This window comes from Gossypium raimondii, chromosome 9 (genome assembly GCF_025698545.1).
Source record: "Gossypium raimondii isolate GPD5lz chromosome 9, ASM2569854v1, whole genome shotgun sequence".
Lineage (NCBI taxonomy): Eukaryota > Viridiplantae > Streptophyta > Magnoliopsida > Malvales > Malvaceae > Gossypium > Gossypium raimondii.
The window spans coordinates 41,215,324-41,241,142 of record NC_068573.1 but is presented as its reverse complement, the minus strand read 5'-3'; the positions used below and the strand labels follow the sequence as shown (position 1 = coordinate 41,241,142).

Sequence of the window (25,819 nt, the reverse complement as noted above, 5' to 3'; positions counted from 1 at the left end):
TTTTGGTTTTGGCCTGTCAATGGCCGGAACCCATGTATTTTTTTTAAATTGTATAATACTGATATATGAAAAGGGAAAAAAAGAAAAAGAAAAAAAAATTTTGGGTCTTTGTGCATCAATGGTAGGAACCAAGACAATTTTTAAAAAATTCTTTTTCTTTGTGTCGAGTCGGATATCGGTATCTGAAAAAATAAAAAATTTTGGTGTTGGCTGTCAATGGTAGGCACCAAGATACAATTAAAAATATTTTTTTCTTTTTTTGTGTCGAATCGATATCGATATCTGAAAAAATAAAAAATTCAGTCTTTGGCTTTGTCAATGGTGGCACCAAGACAATTTAAAAAATTTGTGTCGAATCGGATATCGATATCTGAAAAAATAAAAAAATTTGGGTCTTGACACAGAAATGGCATGAAAAAAAATTTTAAATTGTACTCGGTGTCGGCCATTGATAGGCCAGTACCAACATTTTTTATTTTTTTCGTATATTAATATCTAATTCTGACACGAAAAAAAAAGAAAAAAAATTTTAATTGTACTGGGTGCCGACCATTGACAGACCAGCACCCAAAAATTTTTTTTTTCCTTTTTCGTATATCAGTGTTATACAATTTTAAAAAAAATACATGGGTTCCGGCCATTGACAAGCTAAAACCCAAAAAATTATTTTTTTTAAGTCTGACATAATTATTAGGCAATCATGGGTATAAAAAACGAGTTGGTTCCGGCTATTGACAGACCACAACCCAATTTTATTGTTCCTTTCAAGTTATTTTGGTGATTATTTTTAAACCTGAATTATTTTTGTAAATATAATATTTTTTGGACTAGTTTGGTAAAATAGCCGCACATTGTTGTCGACTTAAAGAAACGGTGCATTGATATGGATGAGAGATGCTAAGTGGATAAGAAAGCTACCACTTTCAAGCCTTTTCATCTTACAACATCAATAATGAATTAAAACCCAAATTATATTATCAAATACACGGAACCCATGTTTTTAATGGCTTATGCTTCTGCAAAAGTTATAACAGTATGAGACTCCTCCAAGTATAAAGACAGCATACAGTCTATTCACAGCTATCCAATTTGATGCTTTTTTTTTTCTTTTGACTTTCTCATACATAGATTAAGAATGTTACATCAATATCAAGTTTCTTTAGTATTTGAATAATGACGAATTCTAAATGATAATGCTAAAGTAATAAGATAATACTAAGAAGAAGAATCATTACCCTAAAAGCTATCAGATAATGCTAAAATATTCTACAACTCTTTGGTTGACTAGGGAGGATAAGGACTCCTTCCTGTTGGAATTCATATTCTTCTTTAGCCTGCTCTAACAGCCTCAAGAATTCTGGTTTTCTCAGATACTTTAACTCCAGGATAAACCTCTTCTTTTCTCCACCTTTGACTGTAACTACTGTAAAATGCCCTTCCTTCTTGGGACCATATTTGGTTCTTCTAAATCTTCTGTTAGAAAAAGGCAGCAGCAACAATGAACAACAAAGAGCATAAGCTCATGAAAACAGCAAGCAAAACAATTGATAGGCTAAAGAAAAAAGTAACCGAATGAGAAAGTCCACACCTACTACTTTCATTTTCATTTCAAAATATATAAGGGTTACAAAAGCAAGTCAGTTACCTAAACGTAACTACTCCCACCAAATTTGGCAAGTTGCCAACTAAAATAATACAAGTCAAAAGCTAAAAATAAATCAACTATTACATCCATCATTTTCATATCTTACTAACTCTAGAAATCAAGTTACATGTCAACTTGATTGCTTTACAAAAAAAATCAAAATAAACAAAATGAAACAAGCAGCTCCTATTCGATTCTAAAGCTGGTCTGTTGCTGCTGGTGAGCTTTATAGTTACCTGTTGCATTGCAGTCCATGCTTAACACTCCTCCTTGGACTGTAGGCAACAAACACCAATTGAATCCCTTAGAAATTCAAATCTGATTGTACCAAGGGGCTTTGTCAAAATGTCAGCCAATTGATCTTGTGAGCTGCAATGTATAAGACACACTTCTTTGGATTGAACAAATTCTCGAACAAAGTAAAACTTGAGTTTAAAATGTTTGGTTTTGCCATGAAAAACAGGATTTTTGGAGATGGCAACTGCTGACTGGTTATCCACCATAATTTCAGTAGGCTCAAGCTGTTCTTCATTCATATCACATAGCAACTTCCTAAGCCAAATAGCTTGATTCACTGCTGCAGCTGCTGCTATGTATTCAGCTTCAGCAGTAGACTGAGCAACAACTGTTGCTCAAGCTGTTCTTCATTCATATCACATAGCAACTTCCTAAGCCAAATAGCTTGATTCACTGCTGCAATTTCTTTGCTATGTATTCACTTGATGAGATCGAGCAACAGTTTGTTGCTTCTTTGAGCTCCAACTGAAAACTCCCGAACCAAGTGTAAAGAAGTAGCCTGAAGTACTTCTCATATCATCAACAGATCCACCCCAGTCACTATCTGAGTAGCCAGTTAATTTCAGCTCACTTCCTTTCTTGAACATTACACCAAACTTCAAAGTACCTTTGACATACCTGAGTATTCACTTTGCTGCTTTCAAATGAGTTGTATTGCAGCTGTGCATGAATCTAGATAGTAGACTAACTAAATGTATAAGGTCAGGTCTGGTTGCTGTCAAGTAAAGTAAACAACCAATCAGGCTTTTATACTCCTTTTCATCTACCTTTTCTTCATTTCCAAAGCTGCTTAGCTTCTCTCCCACAGCTAATGGTGTGCTCACTGGTTTGCTGTTTTCCATATGAAACTTAGTGAGGATTTTCAAAGCAAATGCATGCTGGCTGATAAAAATGCCTTGATCAGACTGGTCTACTTCCATACCAAGGAAGTAAGTCATGATTCCCAAGTTCGTCATGTCAAACATGTCTTGCATATTCTTCTTGAACTTCTGAATCAAATCGACCCTGCTTCCAGTCACTAATAGATCATCCACATATATTGAGACAATCAGCAAAGTCTCATCTTTGGACTTCTTTATAAACAAAGTTGGCTCACTCAAACTTTTCTCGAAATTGAGCCTAGACAGGTAAGCATCTATCTTGTCATACCAGGCTTGAGGAGCCTGTTTTAGTCCATAGAGTGCCTTCTTCAGCTTGTAAACCTTGTCCTCCTTTCCTTGGACTTTAAATTCATCAGGCTGTTCAACATAAATTTCCTCTTTAAGGAAGCCATTCAGGAAAGCTGACTTGACATCAAGCTGATGGACCTTCCACTGTTTCTGTGCAACCAAAGCAAACAGGAGCTTTATGGTGTCCAGCCTTGCTACTGGAGCAAATGTCTCCTCAAAATCAATGCCAAACTGTTGATTGTACCCTTTTACCACAAGTCTTGCCTTGTGTTTGTTCAAAGAGCCATCAGCATTGAATTTGGCCCTGAAAACCCACTTGACACCTATGACCTTCTTCTGATCAGGTCTGTCTACCAGATCCCAAGTGTCATTTTTGTGGATCATATCAATTTCAACTTCCATTGCCTTCTTCCAGCTCTTGCTTCTTGCAGCTTCTTCATAGCTTGAAGGCTCAACGATGGCCACATTGCATCTTTGGTAGATATCAGCAATAGACCTGGTCCTTCTCATAGGAGCATCATCTACATTGGCATTACTGACTTCATTTTCTGCCAATTCCAGATTGCTGTCAATCTGCTCTTCTTCAAACTGACTTGTGTTAGAGCCATCTAGACTCCAAAACCTTCCTTCATCAAATTTGACATCCCTGCTTACCAAAATCTTCTTGGTTGAGGGATCAAATACTCTGTAGCCCTTCTTGCAGCTATTGTAGCCAACAAATATACCAGGAACTGACCTCTTCTCGAGCTTGGTTCTTCTTTCTGTAGGGACAAGTACAAAACACATGCAACCAAACACTTTTAAATGGGAAACAGTTGGTTTAAGATCATACCATGCTTCAAAAGGAGTTTTATCCTTCACAACATGTGTTGGCAGCCTATTGAGCAGGTACACTGAGGTGTTAACACCTTCAGCCCAAAAAATGCTTGGAAGCTTGCTTTGAAACAACAAACACCTGGTCATGTTCATCAACATTACTCGTTCTTCCTCTCACACACTCCATTTCTTTGAGGAGTGTACATGTGGTTAATCGATGATGAATCCCAGCCTGCTCACATAGCTTCTAAAATCTTTCAGACAAGTATTCAGAACCATTGTCTGTCCTCAAGGCCTTAATCCTGCAAACTGTTTGATTTTACGCCAATGCCTTAAACTTTCCAAAACTTCAAACACTTCGACTTCATTTCATGAAATAAACCCAAAAAAATCTGGTCGATCATCAATAAACATATAAAATACTTACTACCATTCGGTGAAGGGTCTTCATTGGTCTCTGACATCTGAGTGCACCAACTCAAGTCTTTCTCGAGCCCTCCATGCTTGGTTTACTGGAAAAGGCAACCTGGCCTGCTTACCAAGCTGGCACACTTCACAAACAGACTCATTTGCATCAACCTTAATCATGTCCTCTGTCAAACTCATCTTGTGCAGCAAATTGAGTAACCTGAAATTGACATGGCCAAATCTTCTATGCCACAGATCAGCATTGTCAACTGAACTTGTATAGGCTCTTCTCTCAAGTTGGCTCACATCCATCATGAAACACCTATCTGCCATGGGTGCTGAAACAACTTCTCTACCAAGAACATCATTAATAACACAAGAATCATTCTTGAAAACTAGAGATTAGCCTTTCTTAACCAGCTGACCTACACTAAGTAGATTTTGATCTATTTCAGGTACATAGAGCACATCTGTAATAACCTTGTTACCTAAACCAGTGTTGATCACAACATCACCTCTGCCTTTAGCTTCAATCAGATTCCCATTGCCTATCTTGACCTTTGAAGTAAAACTCCTGTCAAGGTCCTTGAATAGACTCTCATCTGATGCCATGTGATGTGAGCAGCTACTATCCACAAGCCAACTGCATTTGGATTTGCTTGTGGTTGCAGAACATGAGGCAGTGAAGACATGCTCCTCCTAAGCTTGAAGATCTTCAGCAGTCTTGGCTTGTACTGGTAGAGTTTGTGCATTTTCTTGATTTCTACAAATCTTTTCATGGTGACCATACTGCTTGCAACTCTTGCATTGGATGTTTGGTCTGTTCCAGCAATACTTCTCCAAATGATTAGTCTTCTTGCAGTGAATGCATGGTGGAAACCTCCTTCTACCGGCATCTTTCTTTGATCTTTCCCTCTTTTCAAACCAAGGCTTCTTAGCTTTCTGACTTGAGCTGGAGCCTTCTCTGACCTTTGCTTGAAAAGCACCTTCAGGACTCTCCTCCTGTCTACTTGCTCTTCTCTGCTCAAGTGCATAGAGTGAGTTAACCAACTCAGACAAGGAAATGGTTGTGAGATCCCTCGAGTCCTCCAATGAAGAGATTTTTGACTCAAACCTTTCAGGTAAGGTGGTAATAACCTTCTCAACAACCCTGCTGTCACTGAAATCTTCTCCAAGGAGTCTAATATTATTGACAGTAGCCATAATCCTATCAGAATATTGCTTGATAGTTTCTGACTCCTTATCTTCAAATTTTCAAATTCCCTTCTAAGGTTGATGACTTGTTGCTGCCTAGTCTTGTCGATCCCATGAACTCCTCTTTCACTTGTCCCAAGCTTGTTTGGGTGAGTCACAGCCATGATGCGAGTAAAATCACATCGACACTCCATTCGTAGGCGGCGTGCCATGGCTTTATGCTTCTTGGCTCGCTCCTCACCATGTTGCTGATCTAAGCAATGGTTGGATTTGCTCTCAATGGTGGTGGCTCGACATCATTTTCAAGCTGCACTCCACGGATCAAGTGCTTGGAGGTAAGTTTTCATTTTAACTACCCAAATGTGGTAGTTTTCTCCAAAAAAACGGTGGTGGAGGAGGTGCAAAGCTCATGTTACTGAAACTAGTTTGACAAACACGATTTTTGAGTTTATTTTGAAACAAAAAAACTTAAACAACAGAGGTCCTGAAAGAGCAGCAGCAACAATGAACAACAAAGAGCATAAGCTCATGAAAACAGCAAGCAAAACAATTGATAGGCTAAAGAAAAAAGTAACCGAATGAGAAAGTCCACCCCTACTACTTTCATTTCCATTTCAAAATATATAAGGGTTACAAAAGCAAGTCAGTTACCTAAACGTAACTACTCCCACCAAATTTGGCAAGTTGCCAACTAAAATAATACAAGTCAAAAGCTGAAAATAAATCAGCTATTACATCCATCATTTTCATATCTTACTGACTCTAGAAATCAAGTTACATGTCAACTTGATTGCTTTACAAAAAAATCAAAATAAACAAAATGAAACAAGCAGCTCCTATTCGATTCTAAAGCTGGTCTGCTGCTGCTGGTGAGCTTTATAGTTAGCTGTTGCATTGCAGTCCATGCTTAACATCTTCATCACACTCAAAAACATTGTAATCAGATGGTAAGACTGGGATGAGTCTTAACAGCTTTTTGGTTAAAAGTCTAAGCATCAGAAGCCCTGCATGGCGCTTTTCCCACTTATGAATTGCCAAAGACATTTCACAATATGTAATATGGTTTAAAGTATACTCTTAGTACTAGATTTTTGTTATGTGATAAAATTGCAGACCACTGAAGAATTTGTACAAGACTGCTAAAGATTAAGAAGATGGAAACAATAGATGAACTTTCCAAGGGAGAGTAAGGTGGGGGGGGGGGGATTTCGTATGGTTTGCAACTTGCTACCAAGCATCTTTTAATGAAATCATTGAAAATCCTTTTAGACACGGAAAATAATGGAGGTACATGATTTCTTAGCTGAATGTTTCGTATTAGTGTTTGACTCGTAATTTCAGACAGTTTTTCCAGCCAAGCGTGTAATGAGATGTGATAACCATTGAGAACATACAAACTAATATGAGGGAATCCAGATATCTTTTCACAGGTGACACACATTTACACGCTTTTGTTGATGAAGCCAAGAACAGCAAGAATGCAGCCACGTGTATACCTTATAGATGCTAACTGATTATTTGTAGTGTTTATTATACCAAAACTTGGTCTTGTAGCTTCTAGAATATGAATTAAAGTAATAGTTACCTATGAGCAGTCGCCGCTACTTTTTCTTCTATGATGTAAATAAGTCGAAGTGAAAGAAAACCCAGAATGGCCACCTAGTTATTCAACTTTCCTGCTTGATGCAGATCAATCCAACAAATTTTGAGGCTACAAGACAAAGTTATTCACATTTATAGACGAAGTAATGCATGAATCAATAAACCTTCCTTGTTAATTGCCATTTTCAAGTAAATGGGATCTATAGTTTGTTGGAACTGAGTGGTTTCTGCTGCTTATGCAAGCTCTAAGATTTCTTCTCCAAGAGAATCCAATATTTCATTACACAAAATAATAATACATAAAAGTGGAAATTTTCACCGTGTTGTATACTTTGTATAATTTGCTACGGTTGTCTGCTGGTTAGGACACAAATAAATGAATTTTGTTAGGATATGGGACCATAAAACAGTAGCGTCTGAATCATCCAAAAAAGAGAGAACAGTAGCGTCTGGTTTGTAGGTTTGAAATGACTAGAGCTTTGTATCTATGGTCTTTTCATACATGATATATTCCATAGTTTTTGCGAACATACCTAGACAGTTTTGGTCTTTCTGGTATAACACCCAGTTTGCGAACATTCCAAATGATTTTCCAAACTATTCTGGAGACAATCTAATGACGTGTTTCCTTAAAATTTCAGACAACAACGATTTTCAGTATCAGCTAAAGTTTATTTCTTGTAGTGTTAAAGTAGTTGAGGTTTCAGGTGTTGTGAGGTGGAGTTTCTCACATAAGTGATAATCCTGTTGGTTTTGCATCATCCATGGCATCCCAACTGTTAAAACAGTCGAATAGGATTAAGCTCTGATTTAAACACTTGTGGTTGTTCTTCCTTGGAGTTCAAGTTGGCTCAGGTCTAGAAAAAAAAACACAAATTCTGGTTCAAGCCTGAAGGTACAGCAAAAGATTGAGGGCTTCATATGATATAATATGCATGTAACCAGTAATTACCAGCTTTTCCAAAAACTTTAAGGCAATGGGACACGAGGGGATTGTAGAAAACCAGATACGATTCATGGAGAAGGCAAAGTTAAAGGAACAAAGCTCACATATTGATTTGCATGAGCTAAACCCTTTTATTCAACTTACAAAAGTTTGACATTGCTTGACATTGCACACTAAACCACAAGGATTACATTAATAAGACAAGATAACGTAGCTTGACATTGCACGCTAAAGCCTTAAAAGTTTGCCAACCAAGCAAGACATTAGGGTGCAAATGGATTCGACAGCAAAAATATCACGACTACACACAGCGGGATAGCAATAGTGAAATTTTACAAATCTGACATCCAAGCAAGACATGTTCACTGGTACAAGAACTTGAAAGATTACAACCAATATTTTATTTATCATCCTAGTAGCTTCCCGTTAAGGTAGCATTACCATATCCTGACTTTCAATGCAGACATTGTTTTCTTTGCTGTGTTCAAGAATCTCCTCTAATTCATGAGGCTGACAAGGGAGAGAAAGGACCCCCGTTTGATGGGATCCATATACTTCCCGAGCTTCATCGAGTAGGCTTAGGAATTCAGGGTTTGTTAAGTGGTCCAATTCAATAACAAACCTCTGTGTTTCTTTTCCATTCGCTGCAGAGACAGCAAAAAATCCTTCCTTAACATCGCCTGGCACTGCTTTACCGACGCTCATGTCTTCATCGAATTTGTCATGGTTGAGTTCTGGAGATGTGCTGTATGCTGAACTCGAGAACCTCTTTCGTAGTTTCTGAAAGAAAGGCCTGAACATCATTAACCCTCTTTTGCTTTCTGCCATGTTCTTGATTGACAATTATCGCAGTGAGTTTATGAGTTTCTTTGAAAATCTACATGCCATTCTGCCAGACTTGGAGGTATTTATATTGGTTTGTGAATCAAAGTTAGAAACTATTTTCAAGTAATGCTGTGGAGCCACACGGTATTCTACTGTTCTTAACACGAATATTCACGTTAATCTTTTTCTTGATTTCGCCTTATCTTACCACAGGATATTGCAGTAAAGTGGGACTAAATTCAGTGTTTGTTTATGATAAAACCCTTCACTATTGAAAATTGATGCTTAACAGAGGGGGGAAGTTACATAAATTGATTGATGTAGAATTAGGTCATTAGCAGTACAGTTTGATAGTTTTCTTCAAACAGTAGGCCCTCCAGTACATCTACAATGAATCCGCAGTCATGTAGATTTTAAGCACTGCTATGAATGGGAGTAACTGGACAAGAATGCCAGCCTTGGAGACCTGCGCCGTTGAACCATCTCTTTCACGGTACTAGATGCATGGCATTTTTCATTTTAATCAGAGACAAAGACCAATGTTTTGCGTTTTCTGCTTTCACTACTTGGTCCTACTCTATCTTAAACAGGCCCTCGCATTTATTGAGTGAGCATTGAGAAAATATGAGTGGTTTATACAATGTTGGCAATGAGGTACAAACAATGACTTCAGATCATCTTCAAAAGTTAACCAGCTTGAATTGTTGATAAGTAATTTTATCAGTCAGTTTCAAGCCCAAGGAAAATTTTCAAGCGAGAGAAGTTTTTCTACGGCCAAACTTGATCATCAAGAAATACATACATACATACATATATATATATATATATGTGGCTAATAATATCATTATTACTTAGAAATATGAAAAAATATGAAGCACCGTGTTGTCCCTACGCTTGTCTGATGGGAAATAAAGAAATAATTGAATTATGTTGAATACATGGAACCATATAAGATAGGGTCTGGTTTTGGTTCTAAAATGAAAGGAGCTCTGAATTTCATGATTTATCTAACATCATCATATTCCCAACTTTATGCATCACTCACCTTGTCACCCTTCTCTAACCATGTGTGCAGAATCTCAGTGTAAAGTAGGCAAATCATCGATAGTCCTTTCAAACACGGGAAACGAATAGAGAGGTGTTAACAATGGACTACATACGAACATCATATGATGGGAATCACTAGAAGAAACAAGTTTAATGATTTTGGTTTTGTTGATGAAAGCCATAAAAGTTAAAATAAGCAGTTAATAACTATACTAACTGATGATTTGTAGTGTCTTTTTTATGTCAAAAACTGCTCTTTTTCCGAGTTATACTTGGCTTTGAGAAGTAGCTACTTAAAAGCTTTAGCAAGCCATATGGTACAGAGCAGACTGTCCATTTTCAACTGCAGATGAGTGAAATGATTGCTGAGGCAGGAAGACTGAGTTAGCTTAGATTCAACATACCAGAAACCAGTTCTTAAATTTATCTATTTTTGTATGGATTTCTCATTAATTTTTTTGCATGCAACGTCTTTTCATGGAACTTCGATTCAACAAGTACAATTAAATGGTAAAATTCTGCAAGATGTATTTACTTTATGCCATTATTAATATTAAGCTGCAGACAATTCATCTCGAATCCGAGATCTAGTCTACAGCTAATTCATGCAATCATCTTAAAGTTGAAAATTGACAGGTCTGAGTTCATATCTCTTCACTTGCAATTTCTTCTCCTGATAAACATTTTTTTTTCATGTTTTATGTCTTTGTAATCAATCATTGAATCAAACGTGAGAACATTAATGAAAAAAGAAAACACCATGTTGTATTTCTGTACAATTTCGCCACCATTGTCTGACGGTAGACAAACAAACATACGCCTGGGCCATTTTCTGATTAGCCATGAATATTTTGAAATGACTGAAGTATAGAGTTCAATGGTTTTATCTAGTATTGCATGATACATCTCCCCATTAGTTAGGAAATCTTTGCAAGGCTATCACTACTGTAACAATACTAATAGGCATAACTTTTGTTATGATATTCATATGTATTAGTATCGGTGTATCTCAATGTATCATTTTGAGTTTATCAAAGAGTCCACTATTAACAATACTAAACACCAGTTTGAAGATTCCTATCTAGTATCATTTAAGCTTAAAAATAATTTGAATCCTCACAATCGAGGACGTTGTACATTACTAATTCAATCCTTCTTTAACTAGCATTCATTGATTTGCATGTGAAGAGTAAACAATCCAAATCACCCAACTTAACAAGTACAAATTATATCTCAATTCCCAATTCAGAAATTCAGGTATGCATGAAGAAACTGTCAAAATTTTTATAGAAGTACACACATCGAAGGTAGCCAATTAGTTGAGCAAGCATACATGAAGCTATTCATAACTAGTTTCTCTATTCACAGTCTTGTATTGTTGTTTTAAGAATTATTAGACAGAAGGCTCATCAAACAAAATTCAGTTAACTGGAAAAGGACCATTATATATCATACTTTGAAACTCATTAACATCGATACTACTTATTAACCATCAGTATTTCACAAACACTTGGCTATTTTATTCCTCAGAGAACTTGATTATACATAACATATATATTATATAGAATGGGCTAACCTCTTTATATATAGCATCATCAAATTGTAGGCTTCTTCTCAAATCCAGTGCCGGGATCATCATTGGAAGGGAAAACTTCAAGCCCAGTAACCATGGCAGCCGGTGGACCACGACGGCACCTCTGCTCCATCTCCTGAACGGAGTCTGGGCTACCAGAGAAAAGAGCTTCCACTGAACCATCCTTCCTGTTCCTAACCCAACCTTTCAAGCCTAATTGAGTAGCATTCTCTATTGTCCAGTTCCTATAAAACACACCCTGAACCCTACCCTTTATCACAGCCCGTACCTGCATCATCAAAAACCTCAATTCAATGCGAAGTTAAACGTTCTAAGAGAACATCCAAATGCCATCATAAAAATAAAATAAATAAAAAAGGGGTAACAAGTGTCATAGAACCCACTTGGGATGAACTAAATTTGTTGGAACATTTTTAAATATTTATAGTGTTCCAATAACTATAAATGAATTGTGTAATTAATCAAAAGTTATATTATTTGATTTTTGAAAAAGAATTATAAATATTTAAATAATATTATTTGAATAGTTATAATATTAAATAAATAATTATGTGTTTATTTTAAAGACATTATTATTCGAAAGACACCTATTGAAAGATGTCTCTATGAAGAGAAATGAAAATTTCTATAAATAGGAATGAGATTTCATTTAGAAATCACACCAATGATTCTAATATTATTTTTTTTCTTTCTTTATTTTCTAATATTATTAGATTATTTTATAAAGTATTACTACAGAAATCCTTTATAGAAATTGAGTTTCTTGTCATACATTGCTCAGTGTGTAACGGGCTATTCTCGTCAGTGTAAAACGCAAATAGTCATTGGCTTCATTTTTTCCTTGAGTTTAATTTACTTGGAACTCATTTGCACACCGAAAATAGGTGGGGGCGAATATAACCTTAAAAAATAGTGACTTGATACACGCCTTGGAGCCTTATCATATTTCTTCTTTTTCTGTTCGAGTTCCGTTTATATGTTCGAGATTTTCTTCACTGGAAATTCGTACTAACAAAATTAACACATCTTACCCATTCTTAATCCAAATCTGAATTGCTTAAAGGAACAACCAAAACCAATTATTGAAACTCAAGGAAGAGATGTTTAATTCTGATTAGCACATTTTATACCAATTAGTACCATGTACAGAAATTCTAATACCTAACTACACCAAAAAATCTAGAGGAATAAAAAGATGAATTATCAAATATATACAAAAGAGATTGGGGAGTTTGGTTCAACGAATCTTAGATTATATTCCGTAATAAGGTTACGGGAATGTAACATCACGGGTGAAATATGAAATTACTTTATTTAATTCTTTTGACTGGAATGTAAGTTATGATTAACTGAATTTAAGTTACCTTGAAGCGCATTTTACTCAATTTTCCTTGTTATAGAATTTGTCTTTTTAACAAGTTTAGTTCCTTTAATATTTCTTAGTCTCAATTTCTATAAAATTATGATAAATTATTACAGCTCTTACTTTTATTACAATCTATATATTAATAAGTAAATATATTGTGTTGAAATAAATTTATAAATCATAATTATAATAATTCATGAAAAGTTATTGCAATATCAATCATAACTATAGTTATAACCATAATTAATAAATTATTAAATAAAATATGATGATTATAATTGTAATGTATGAAATCTACAGGTTCACTATTAAGAAAAAAATATTTTATTTTTAATTAGTTTTAAATTTTATTTAAGAAAAAAAATTTAAAATGATTAGAATAATAAAATTAAAGGTGAATTGGTCCAAAATTTAAGTTGGCCGTAATGTGAGATTACGGGATGATTGGAATGATGAAATCTAAACACCATAATCTTATTCCAGAATATAAAATTATGAGCCCTAATCTTACATTCGGCCAACCAAACGCCCGTATATAGATTTCATTATTTTCAGGTAGCTAAATTGCACAAATAAATATAGAAGAAACAGCCAAAACATAACTAGGAACATACATAAAAATTAGCAGAAAATAAACCCTTGTGCTATGTGATCACTGATTCAGACTAGAATTATAAAAGCATGACTCAAAATTAACAAAAAATTCAAAGGAAACAATTAATCCATCACTAAAACCTAAATAGATAATCTTGACAACTATCACTATGGTTGGCAAAAAGAGATCCCTTTTTTTTATCAAAGACATAATTCCTCCCTATAAAATGAATTTCCAAGCAAAACAATCAAAACCAAATATTTATACCAATCGATAATACATAATCAGACTAACATTTAAATTAAAAAATCCAACCTTGAAACCTAATGTTTGTTAAGCGAAGAAATTTTATTTCTTCAAAAAACCCAACATTCAAATCAATTAGAGTAATTCATAAAAAGAGAGATAGAGAAACTCACCGTTTGGGTTTGGGAAGGCTGAGAGGAGTAATTGTCAGCTTGAGAAGTGGCCATTGAAGTTAAAAGAGATGGAAGAGAATGAAAACTGAGTGGGAACAAAGAAGGAAGAGGAGGGTGAGACCGAGAAAAACGAGGGCAAAGCGGAAAAGAAGTCTGGGGAGAAGGAAAATTAGAATAAGAGCGAAAGGGGAATCTAAGAACAAAACAACTACTTGAATACTGGGTCCATCTTTTTGGAATAAGAAAATGAAGATTGTTGGATTCCCGAGATATGAGGAATTTGATGCTTGTTTGATGACTGATAAAGGTTAAAGATGGTGCCACTGTTTGGACTGATAACCCCATTTTTGCTTTTGCATTTTTGAAATGTTTGGATTTTATAGGTGGACAGAATTTGAAGAGTTCTTTGATTCCGTTTGATAAAGCAGGGGAAGCGGACCTGTAAAACAGTGTTTTTTTTGGGTTTATATATTATTTGGTATTTGAGTTTGGCTTTAATATTCAATTTGGTACTTCTGTTTGTTGTTCCAATTTAGTAACTTAGTTTGGTTTCAATGTTCAATTTGGTATCTAAACTAAATGAAATCATGCCTTCCAATGAATATTTGACACATGTGCCCTAGTAAAAAGAATAGGTACTTAATTACAAAAGAAACTCGGTACTAAATTGAACAATAAAATTAAACTCAGGTACTTCATTGAGATAAAAAATACTCAAGTATCAAATTAAAAACTTAGTAGTAAATTAATTATTGAAGCCAACCGAAATACTTAATTGGGACAAAAAACTCAAATATCAAATTAAATATCGAAAGTATATTAACTTTTTAAGCTCCATTTTTCTCTTATTTAATATATCTTAATAAGCTATATGTATATAATTTAAATAATTTTTAATATAATTATAATTATAATAACTTTTATCTATCATTTAGTTGTATATAATTTTAATTTATAATTTATAATTTAATATAGTCATGAATATTTAATAATTTTTTATGTATACACACATTTTAGAATTATGTTTTTAAAGTTTATTTTTCATTTTCATCTCTCTATCATCATTATTACATTTAGATCCAAACAGATATTCTATAATTTATTTTAATCGGTAAATAATGAATATTATGGTAAATGTTATTTTAATCTGAAAAATGAATTCTAAATTTCATTTCGTTCTATTTTTATTGAACTTTCTTCAAAAATATGACTAAAAATACATTGAAAATTTTCTTACAAGTACTTATGCGTTATGGGTATCTTTTAAGGGATAAAATTAGATGTATTTAAGAGATGAATCTTATACATTCAGTTACATCAATGAGCAAAATAAACTGAAAAATAAAAACTGAAAAATAAATATATGAAAATTTTATTTTACACAGTTAAAAATAATTATAATTTTATTTATAAGTCTTCTACTATTTTTATTATACATAAACTCATACAGCATCAAACATTATTTATTTTTAATAAGTCAAAATATAAATTTGTCAATTAAAATTAAATGAATAAATTGACCAAATAAAACATGCATATTAATAACAAATAACATAAAATGGGCTTTCTTAAGAAGAATATAATTTGGCCTTTTTAATTGAACAAATATATGTTGAATAAGGAAAGAAAAGAACAAAAAATGGGACTTACCGTAGGTTTAGAGGATGGAAATTGTGTATGTGATGAGGCAGCTTTAGAGTTGAGGGCAAAGAAGGTCCAAAAGGATGTAAACAATGTCGGAACAAATGGCAAAGAGAAGGGTGAGAAGGAAGAAGACAAGGGTTACACGAAAAAGAAGGATGAATAGGATCAAAGCTACGATGGTTTGGAAGAAGAACAAGATTGGTGAATCTGATATCAGCATTGTTGGGTTTTTGGTGAATCTGAAGCTTTTTCAATGCTTAAAGGACTGAAAGATTAGGTGAAGTTCATGAGGCTTCTAGGGTCCCGCCATAGTATACATGGACCAGTGAATCAACTCTTTGAACCTTCTCAAGACTTCTTTTGCTAAATAAAATATATACTCCACTTGGGAATCTTTTTAAGCTAAATTGAACCAATATTTTCTTGGTAAAAGTATTATGAAAGTTTTTTTATTAAAAGTTAGGTTAGGTTGTATTTTGTTTTATTTACTTATAAAATGAACAAATTAGTTTATGGTTCTTTTTGTTAAAAATTTTATCAACTTCTACTATTAAAATCTAACGTGACTAACAGAATAACTAGATAATTTAGTTCCTGATTCTTTCTATTAAAAATTTCATCCCTACTATTAAAAGCTGACGTCACTGATGGAATAATTGAAGGGTTATACATAGTGTACTATGTGTACATCATGCTGACATACATGGATCAGTTTTTAACAGTGGGAATAAATAGAGCTTTTAGCAAAATGGCCATTTTACTCTTTTATCTAGCGTATAATGACTAATATGCCCTTTTTTTTAGTAAAACAGCAAAATGTAATGAACTCTTTAGAATTTTTACAGTTAAGTTTATTATCATTTGTGATATTATACCTAATTATGATATATAGACTCTTTTTTTTAACTTCTTTAAAAATATTAATTAAACCACTCCCAAAAAAACTCATCCAATTAAGTTGTCGAACATTAAAAAAATCATCAATTAAGTTTTTTGACCAATAATTTTCATCATTGACTGTTATTGTGTTTATGTGGTCGCTACTATCTATTAAATCAATCGTCATGATGTTATTGTGGCACTACCCCCAACAAAGAAAATAAAAAATTCAAAAATAATAAATAAATATTATTAAAATTTATTTCAAAAATTCACATATAAAATCAACCTTAATAAATCGTACCAAATTGATCCTAACTTGGTCTTGGTGATTTTCATTTCCCTAACTTGGTCAGAAGTAATTGATCTTACTAAATTCAACTTAGCTTCCTCCTCTGCATAAAATTTCTAAACCATTCAACTGAACCACCCGTAACATTCGTGTCTTCAATGCCAATTAATTTCTAATAAAACCCTGTAATCTCCTTTGCGATCTTATCAAGCTTGATCCCATTTTCATCGAAAAGGACATCAATTGGCTGTCTTTTATTTTTCACGTTAACCAAGCTATGGAAAAAACTGGTATCATGATCTCCATCACAAAGCCATTTGAGTTTAGCTTTTGGCTTATAGAAATTCTTCTCAGCTTCCTCTTAACTCTTTAAGTTCATTATTTCGAACTGAGTAGAAACTCAACTGGAATCAGGCCTGGATTAGTCAGAACAGCTAACTGCACCGCTTCAAGTCGGCTTCTAGTCTCCCTGACACTGAGAATTAGCAGAGTTCATAACAGTCTAGCTTATCCCATATATTTTTGTGAACCAAGCCCAGTAGGACAACTTTAAAAACCATGGGCCGACTTAATGGAAGACAATCCTGAAGCCTATAAAGACTTCCAGATTTCTCTTTTCCTTTTTGTGAACCCAAATCCGATAGCGGCTTCAACTTTTTCATATATCAAATATTTTTAATGTTTTCTTTTCCTCCTTCAGTAATGGTGGCTAAGCAAAGCAATGCTTATCTAATATATGTTTGAGAAAGTCAAAACCATAATCAAACCAACCAACCATAGTAAGTTTTTTCCCTCAGTCAAACTCTATATTCAATGCACTTTTTTTATCAACCGTTGAATATTAGACTAAACAGAATTTGAATTGGGGTGCACGTGGGTCCAGAGTACAAACACACGTTGAGAATTTTATAACTGTTTTTACACGTGATCTACATCTTGCAGCTGCTTCATGTGAATATTTTTAGGGTAAATAAATTAAAAAATTTTATTTAAATTACAACTTGGTCACTAACATTGAGTAGCGATACAGTAATTAAAATATAATAAATTAAAATTTAGAAATTAAAATATATAGATTTAAATAAATTATACATAAATGAATATTTTTATAATTCACCTATTTTTTAGGTTGCCATAAAATTGTTACTGCATGAAGGACACGTGTTGTTCACAGCCATCACCAGCACACGGTGACAGACTCTAATTAAAGAAAAGTAAAAGCTATATAAAAAGGAACCTATCATCTATTTTAACTGATGTATTTATTAACATGGAGGATCGGTTTTATTTCCTTCCTAAACGAAGCCAATATCATTGGACTGCCACTCTAGTTCCATGATTTTGCTTTAATTTATAAGTTTATACAGTCTTATATTATATTTTATAGTTTGAATTAATGGAAAATATTCTTGGATTGATATCTTATCTGAAAATAACTAAAGCTTTACTCTTTTACCAAAAGAATCTTTAATGCTAATATTTCATTTGACATTAATTTATAGAAACTTTAAGAAAGAGACAGATATATTATGAACTCAATCCTCATTTTGGTTTTCTTTAATCATAAAACATGGCTGCATGTATATACATTAAAAGGTTACATTCTTTCTTCTTCTCTTATCAAAATAGTTGAATTTACCTAAAAATAAAAATAGTTGAATGTTACTTTTGAATTGTAAACAAGCCACAATATCTTGACTAGATATTCAAACCAACATCTTGCCTTAATTAATTATAGGAAGAAAAGTAACAAAACTATTTATTACATCAACAGCAATTGAATAATAAACCTGAATTAGAATCTAAAAATTTATTCTCTGGGATAGCCAGATTTTAAGATTTTAAAATTTTCAATATCTCAGGGTGGGTTTGGATTGGCGATTGGGTGCGGTGCGGTGCGTTTAACTTATTTTTTGTCTCACGCTACAGTATCTAATCTCACCGCCACTGCTGTTTTTACACTAACAGCAGGTAAACGTACCGTCCATCCAAACTCACCCTTAATCTTCCCATAATAATCTTTTTTTTAATTCAATAGAAACCCAAACTTGTCTCGATTAAATAAAGTTTTAATTGAATAATGGAATTTGGAATTAGTTTGAAGTTTATTAAAAATTGAATAAAATTGAATAATAAATAAATAAATAAATAAATAAATAAAAAGAGAATGGGATTAGGAAGGACAGAAGAGAAGGGGGTAGTTGAATGGAGGAAAAAGGAGATGAAAAATTGGCGTGCAATTTCAAACTCCAGCAAGGCGCCATGTGTAACTGACGTGGAATGGGACCATTCATGTCTGGTGGCTAATTTCTTCATTTCACCATCATAGTCAAATCCATGATTACGATATTTATGTAATTATGTTCCATCATTATTTATTTTCACATATTTATAAAAAAACATTTGAATCTTCCCATTTCTCCCCCACATCAGGATACCCCAAATCCAAACCCTTTTCAAACCCATCATCCATGTCATGCATGTATGTATGTGAAACATACATGGATGGCGGGACATTATGCTAACGATGCTCATCATCATGTCGTTGTTGTTGTATTAAAAACAAAAGTGAGGCTCATAGTCAGAGCTGAGTCAGAAAATTAGGACCCTCACCTTCCCCTTGCTCTTAATTTCAACTTTTATAATTATTGATTCATATATTCATTTAATTTAACTATAATATAAAAAATCATTTTTACTTCAATATAAATTTAATTTTGGAGTCACCCAGGAGGAGGCCACCCATAAAAAAAATATTTTATTGAATCAAAGTCTACATTTATTGGAAAGTTTTATAAGAAATTTTATTTGTTATTTTGGGTACATATATATATACATCAGTACTCCATTTAGTTGTATCCAAAAAGCGTATAAAAAGAAGATGCCTTCTAAGATATCAACCTATAAGGGTAGGCTTGATTTGGATAATGTTTCATTAAGATCTCCTTATGGAATTACAGTGTTAAAACATTGATTAAACTCAATCATATGGGGGCATTCTCTTCCAATATTTTAATTGCCCAATTAATTGGATATATCATTCCCCAAATTGGTGTATGAATGAGTGTAAAAATCATTGAATGATGGAATGCACCAACTGCGTGCCTTATCCGTCCTCCCCCACTAAATTAAGGATAATTTTTGTGCGTTATAAAACCTCCCTTTGACTTGCATTGTTAATTAGCTTAGTTTAATCCGTGATTAGTTCGAAACTACCGTTAATCTGTCATCAACATACAATTAATTAAACAACAATGAATTTGTCATTTTGTTTTCGGCAGGCATGCTTCATGCTTGCCTTGCCATCCATCCAATCCATCTGCTTTTAGAAGCTTCCCAATCAACTTATATTCAAAAAGTTACTGCTGCATGTTAATGTAATTGGAATTATAATACAAAAGTAATCTATTTAATACATAAACAAATTTTCTGCAGTTTATGGACTAAAGGGTTTTGCCATCAAAATTAAAGCTTTAATTTAATTAATTTTATTATTATTATGATTGCCATAGCCGACTTATTATTGTTTAATAGTCTTTCCCACTCGTGAATCATGATCTCAGAATTAGAGTATGAAGAAGGAATATTATTTATCTTAGTAATTATTATATTATATGATATCAATTGAGGTTTATGTCAGCTGATCATTTTTTTTATTCTTCTAAAAAATAACTCATTAAATAATTTGCTAGGTAACCCCCTCCATTTTTGTCAGGTTCAACAAGGCTAAATGATTAAATCAGCTGATCTCAGGCCTGCTTAATGTCATGTTTTCTTCTTCACTACTAATATAAAACAATTATGATGAGTACAATGTTGAGTTTGGTAGAAAACAAATTTTAGCCATGCTTTAATAAATTCATATTTAAACCCAATCCTATGAAATCATATTAATCATATAATATATAGTATATGTTTTTGGAGAAAGGGTTTAAAATTTTGTGAAATAATTTGATTGGTATGAAATTGTGGGTGTAGTTAGGTAAAGACTGAAGACTCATAAAACATGACATATAAGCTTACGTGCCATTCCACTAACAACAGGGACTCCATTGTTTGGGTTAATCGTCGTCTCTCAATGGAGGGGTTCATTTGTAATCATCGAATCGCCACCAAGAAAACATGTTGTGGAATGGGGGTGGGTGTGTGTTTTTCTCCATGGAAATCTCATTTCTTACTCGGGTTGCATTGCACTCAAGGAAAGAACATGTAGTGTTTACACATAGTTGAAAGGAAACATTGGGGGTCTTTCCATGAAATGAAATTTGACTTTTGGCGTGGTTGGAAAATGAGAAATCCCTTTTCTGCAAAAATAGGAATTCGCTGTAAGGTTTTTGGTAGGAGCAGTCGTCTCATGGGTGTTCAAGAAATTTGGAAAGTTTGTCATATAAGGGGAAGTTGCGTGGAAGGTGGAAAGTAGCAAATTTTCCATTTGAGACAATACTTAAAATTATTCATAATCCCTCCTAACTTGTAGATAGGAGGATAATTTGCTTCAGTACACTTGAACCCCACGTCCTCCTATATTGATAACAATATCTATGCCATCGGGCTAAGACTCAATCGACATTTCTTCCGTCATTTGACGCTACATCACTTGAATAATTTTCAAGTTTTTTGCATGCAAATTTCCAAGTTACATAAGAACCGTAAACATTAGACATGAAATATTCACCAAACCTATTTATTTTATGAATATGAATTGATATATATTATAACTTTGCCAATAAAATGATACAATTTCATTAAAAATAAACTTATATATGTATAGACAACTTTTTTATTACAACTCTATTTATCTAATAAAATTTTGAATGTTATACAAAAGTGCTTTGTTAATAACATCCAAACACTTATAACAACATTTAAGATTCAAATTATATTTTTTAAAATATAATTTAAAAATTATAATATTATTAATTAATGAAATTTTAAAAGTATCTTAATAAAATTTACTAATATAATTCCATTTATTAAAATTTTTATTTAATAAAAACGAATTACTATATTTTATTTGATTTTTTAATTTTAAATTTAAAACTATAATTTATTAATATTATTATTAATTAATGAGAATCTTTAATAAAATGTACCGATGAAATTCCATCGATTAAAAATTATACTTATTTAATTAATAAAATATATTTATATAAAATTTAATTATTTTATTGAAATAATAGTTTAACTATTTTTTTTCGATTCTACATAAAAATTGGTGTAAAGAATTAATTTAATAAAAAATATATTGTATATTTTATAGTTGTTATAGATGAAAAATCGATGCTATAGCAAATTAATTGTTATAATGAATGATGTTAACAAAGAGAATGATACAGAAATGGCTTAAAGCATCTATTTTAATAACTTTTCCTTTGCCCTAAAAATATTAATTAAATAATATATCCTTTAACTGTTAAATGATGAAATCACTTTCACTAATTAAAATAAATTATATTATTTGAGTGTATTTTAATATTTTTATTTGAAGAAAATTAAAGTATATATACTCGGATTTGAACCCAAACCACTCAACTAAAGGTTTATTTTAATACATGTTAATTTTAATTATGTCCCTCCCTTTTATCTTTTCTCTTGTACTTCTTAAGAACTAAAGAACTAAACAAGTGGATTTCTTTTTTATAACATAATGATAAATGTAATGATATCTTTTGTCTTTTCTGTCACTCATTTTTTATCAGCATAACATTTTTCCTAATTTTTTTTCAATTATTGCTGGACTCTAGACTCTATATAGTTTACATAACCTGCGAAAATTTTAGACATATTTGATTGCGATCTTGATATAGACAGGGCGCTCCTTCGTCTCAAAATCTGAATAGAACAATCTTTATTATTTGAAGTGGTTCTTTCGGGCAGTTATCAAAAGAGGGCCAATTGCTTCATATTTGATCAATTGAGATATCTGGAAACAATAACAATATCAATCTAACAATAATATATATATATATATATATATATATATATATTTATATATATATATTTCATTCGAATTCAAAGTGGATTCTTATTTTCTATATTTTGTATTCTTTTTAGATGTTTTATTATTTCTATCAATTGTATATATTAGAGGTGATTATGGGCCGGGCCGGGTCCAGACAAAATTTTAGACTCGTTTTCTAGGCTCGAGCCCAGCCCAGCCCGACCCATATTAAATATATATTTAATATATATAAAATATATATTTGATTAAAAATGAAAAATATATATTTGATTAAAAATAAAAAATATATATTTAATATATAATTCGGGCCGGGCTGGACCGGGCCAAAAAAATTTTACCTGAAGCTCGGCCCGTTTTCTAAACAGGCCTCATTTTTTTTGCCCAAATCCATATTTCGAGCCTATATTTTTACCCGAACCCTCCCATTTTCGGGCTAGTCGTCGGGCCGGGTTATTAAGTGCTTTACTAAGTTTGTGTCACCCTCATTCGGGTCACTAACTCGATTAGAAAATTATAGAAATGCCATTCCATGTATATGGTGGGATTTGCACCCGTGCTAATTGGATTTATAAAACTTTAAATTATCACTCAACCAAAGCTTCATTTTTATGTATTTAATACATTTTCATTTTAATATGCACAAGTTATTATCCCCATTAGTTGTTCATTTTATTCACAATTTAATTAATTTTTTAATTTTAATATATTGTACATATTTCACGTGTTATTATAATTAATTAATTTCAAACCTATGTTTCATTGTATATTATTTTTAAACATTCATTCTTATTTTAAATTTGTGTTTAATTAGATTTTTGGATAAAACCTTTAAAAATATGTATTTTTTAACCTCGAAGTTGGGAGCATATAAACTTCATAATTTAAAACATGATGCACGCTTTTGAGGTTGGCGAGAAAAAGGTGCTTCGTTGGTTAGGAGCTGCGAGAGGAATGCAAATTTTCCTGTCAAATTTGTCCTTAATATCAGGTTTTATTTTTAGTATTTTGTAAATGTGCGTATTATACTTGCAAACAATTGAAGTATTTGATAAAAGTTCATACTTAATGCATTGATGATATAACATTTTACATCATCTTAGTGAATTAAAATGATGATACCGGATGAGATTATTAATTGCATTGTCAGTATTTCACTCCCACATCCTTCTGCGGGTTCAAATAGAATTGTTTGGGTGGACACCTCGACAGGTTCTTTTTCTATCAAGAGCGCTTATAGGCTGATTAAAGAGAATTCGTAGGGTTCGAGGGATGAAGTGTGGAACCTGCCATGGAAATGCCAAAGTCCTCAGAGGGTTTGACTCTTTACTTGCCTGGCTCTCAAGTAATGTTTTCTTATGCAAGTGGAGAGGCTAAGGCATAGTATTGTGAATGATGATTAGTGTACAGTCTACAGGTTAGTTTCAGAGAATGTAATTCATGCCATGAGAGACTGTAGTGCAGCGAAAGGTATTTTGTCACAGATTGTTCCAATTGAGGAGCATGTTTGCTTCTTTTTCGGGAACTTGCAGGAGTGGCTTGCGTCTAATTTGTAAAATTGTCAAAATTTAGCCTTTGAGGGGAACGATTGGTTGGTTTTCTTTGGTCTAGTTACATGGTGTATTTGGAAGAACAGGAATTTTCTTTTTTTTCAAAGAATGCCATGGAGTACAGAAGAAATTATCAAAGGTTCGTATAGTTGGGCTAAGCAGCATGTCTCTTTTCGCAAGGTAAACTCTACTGTGAGGCAAGTTATGAGGGGCAAGTACAATTGGATAGGTAGTTGGGTGCGAATAAGATCTGATGGTTCGGTTAAGATAGAATCAAGATATGTTGCTGCAGGGGGAGTCTTGAGAGATGAGTAAGGGGAGTGTATTATTGGTTTAAACAGACGGTTGGGGAAATGCTCAATCTTTGATGCTGAATTACGAGGTATTTTAGATGGGCTGTCAATATTGCAAGGAAAGCAATGTGATAGAGTGTTGATGCAAATAGATAGTTTGGAGATTATTGAAGTTATCCATGAATCTAATTTGAGGTCCTTTAACTTGGCGTTAATCAGACATATACATCAGCTCCTGAAGAATGTAGAGAATTAGATACTAGAATACATCCTTAGAGAAGATAACAAAGAAGCAGATCGAATGACCAAAATAACTTTTGGTAGAGAGAATGAATTACAGTTATTTTCAGAAAGCCCTTCTGTTTTAGTTTAATTAGTCATAATTTTATTCTTTTCACAAAAAAAAATATGATACGATATTAAAAATGAAGTTGAATGAATTTAATTAAAAAAAATTATGATGATTTGCCATCATTTGGTTAATTGAGGGCACATGCATAAACAGGTAGCACTGATTTTGACTCAAAAATGATAAATTTGAAATCTTTAAATTTTGTGAAATTATAAGTTAAAATGATAGTGAAATTCAAACATTTATAATTCATTTGTTACCATTGTAAAGCAATTATTCACTTTACCCTGCATCAAATATTAATTCTTTTATAAATGGAAAACCACTGGAATTCATAAAGAGGTTAAATTTTAGTTTTTTAAATAAAATATGTATTAATTGATATTTTTTTAATATAATTATTAGAAAATACTAATTAAATATAGATAAAAATATTTTTATTAATTAGAATCAAAATTAATTGAATGTCATATATTTGAAATAATACTTAAATCGTTGTCTTGTTACGAAATAAAAATAGATATTATTTTTGGGGGTTTAAATATTAATAAATTGATGATGAAACCCCACAAAGTCATAATCAAAGGTTAGAATCTTAAAATACACCAAAAGCATAATGGGGATGATGCAAGCAAAGGCGTGACTTCTCTTATCTTCTAAATGATTGGCGAACCTCGGCTGCCCCATTTTCGTTGAAATTAATAAATAAACAACAAATACGTCACCGTTTCTGAATACAAACAAAAGACTCCACCCTCATCTTTCGTAATTCTACACGTCCTTTCATTTCACCATTTCATGCGTTTATATACACACAACCTTTTGTCTTCTTCATCTTTTCAATGGTGTGGCCGTGGACACAGTTTTACTTCTTCTCCAGGAATTATAAAATTATTTATTTGTCCAAGTCTCATCGATGTATATATC

The 25,819-nt window shown here is 32.7% G+C and overlaps 2 protein-coding genes across 3 annotated transcripts; both read right to left on the bottom strand.

Moving 5' to 3' along the window:
* Positions 1-6,365: 6,365 nt before the first annotated feature.
* LOC105799755 (auxin-responsive protein SAUR71) lies at positions 6,366-8,905 on the bottom strand. The gene is made up of 2 exons (XM_012630464.2): positions 8,519-8,905; positions 6,366-6,443 (listed from the first exon to the last, which is right to left on the bottom strand). Exons 1-2 carry the CDS (start codon positions 8,903-8,905, stop codon positions 6,366-6,368), a joined length of 465 nt encoding a protein of 154 aa, XP_012485918.2.
* LOC105799756 (uncharacterized) lies at positions 8,207-15,856 on the bottom strand. 2 transcript variants are annotated; one of them, XM_052620546.1, is made up of 4 exons: positions 15,574-15,856; positions 13,924-14,362; positions 11,526-11,811; positions 8,207-10,012 (listed from the first exon to the last, which is right to left on the bottom strand). In XM_052620546.1, exons 2-3 carry the CDS (start codon positions 14,266-14,268, stop codon positions 11,545-11,547), a joined length of 612 nt encoding a protein of 203 aa, XP_052476506.1. In that variant the 5' UTR covers positions 14,269-14,362; positions 15,574-15,856; the 3' UTR covers positions 8,207-10,012; positions 11,526-11,544. The 2 variants fall into 2 exon arrangements, with proteins under 2 accessions (XP_052476506.1, XP_012485919.1); XM_012630465.2 differs by lacking the exon at positions 8,207-10,012 and having other exon boundaries at positions 11,374-11,811; positions 15,574-15,851.
* Positions 15,857-25,819: the final 9,963 nt, after the last annotated feature.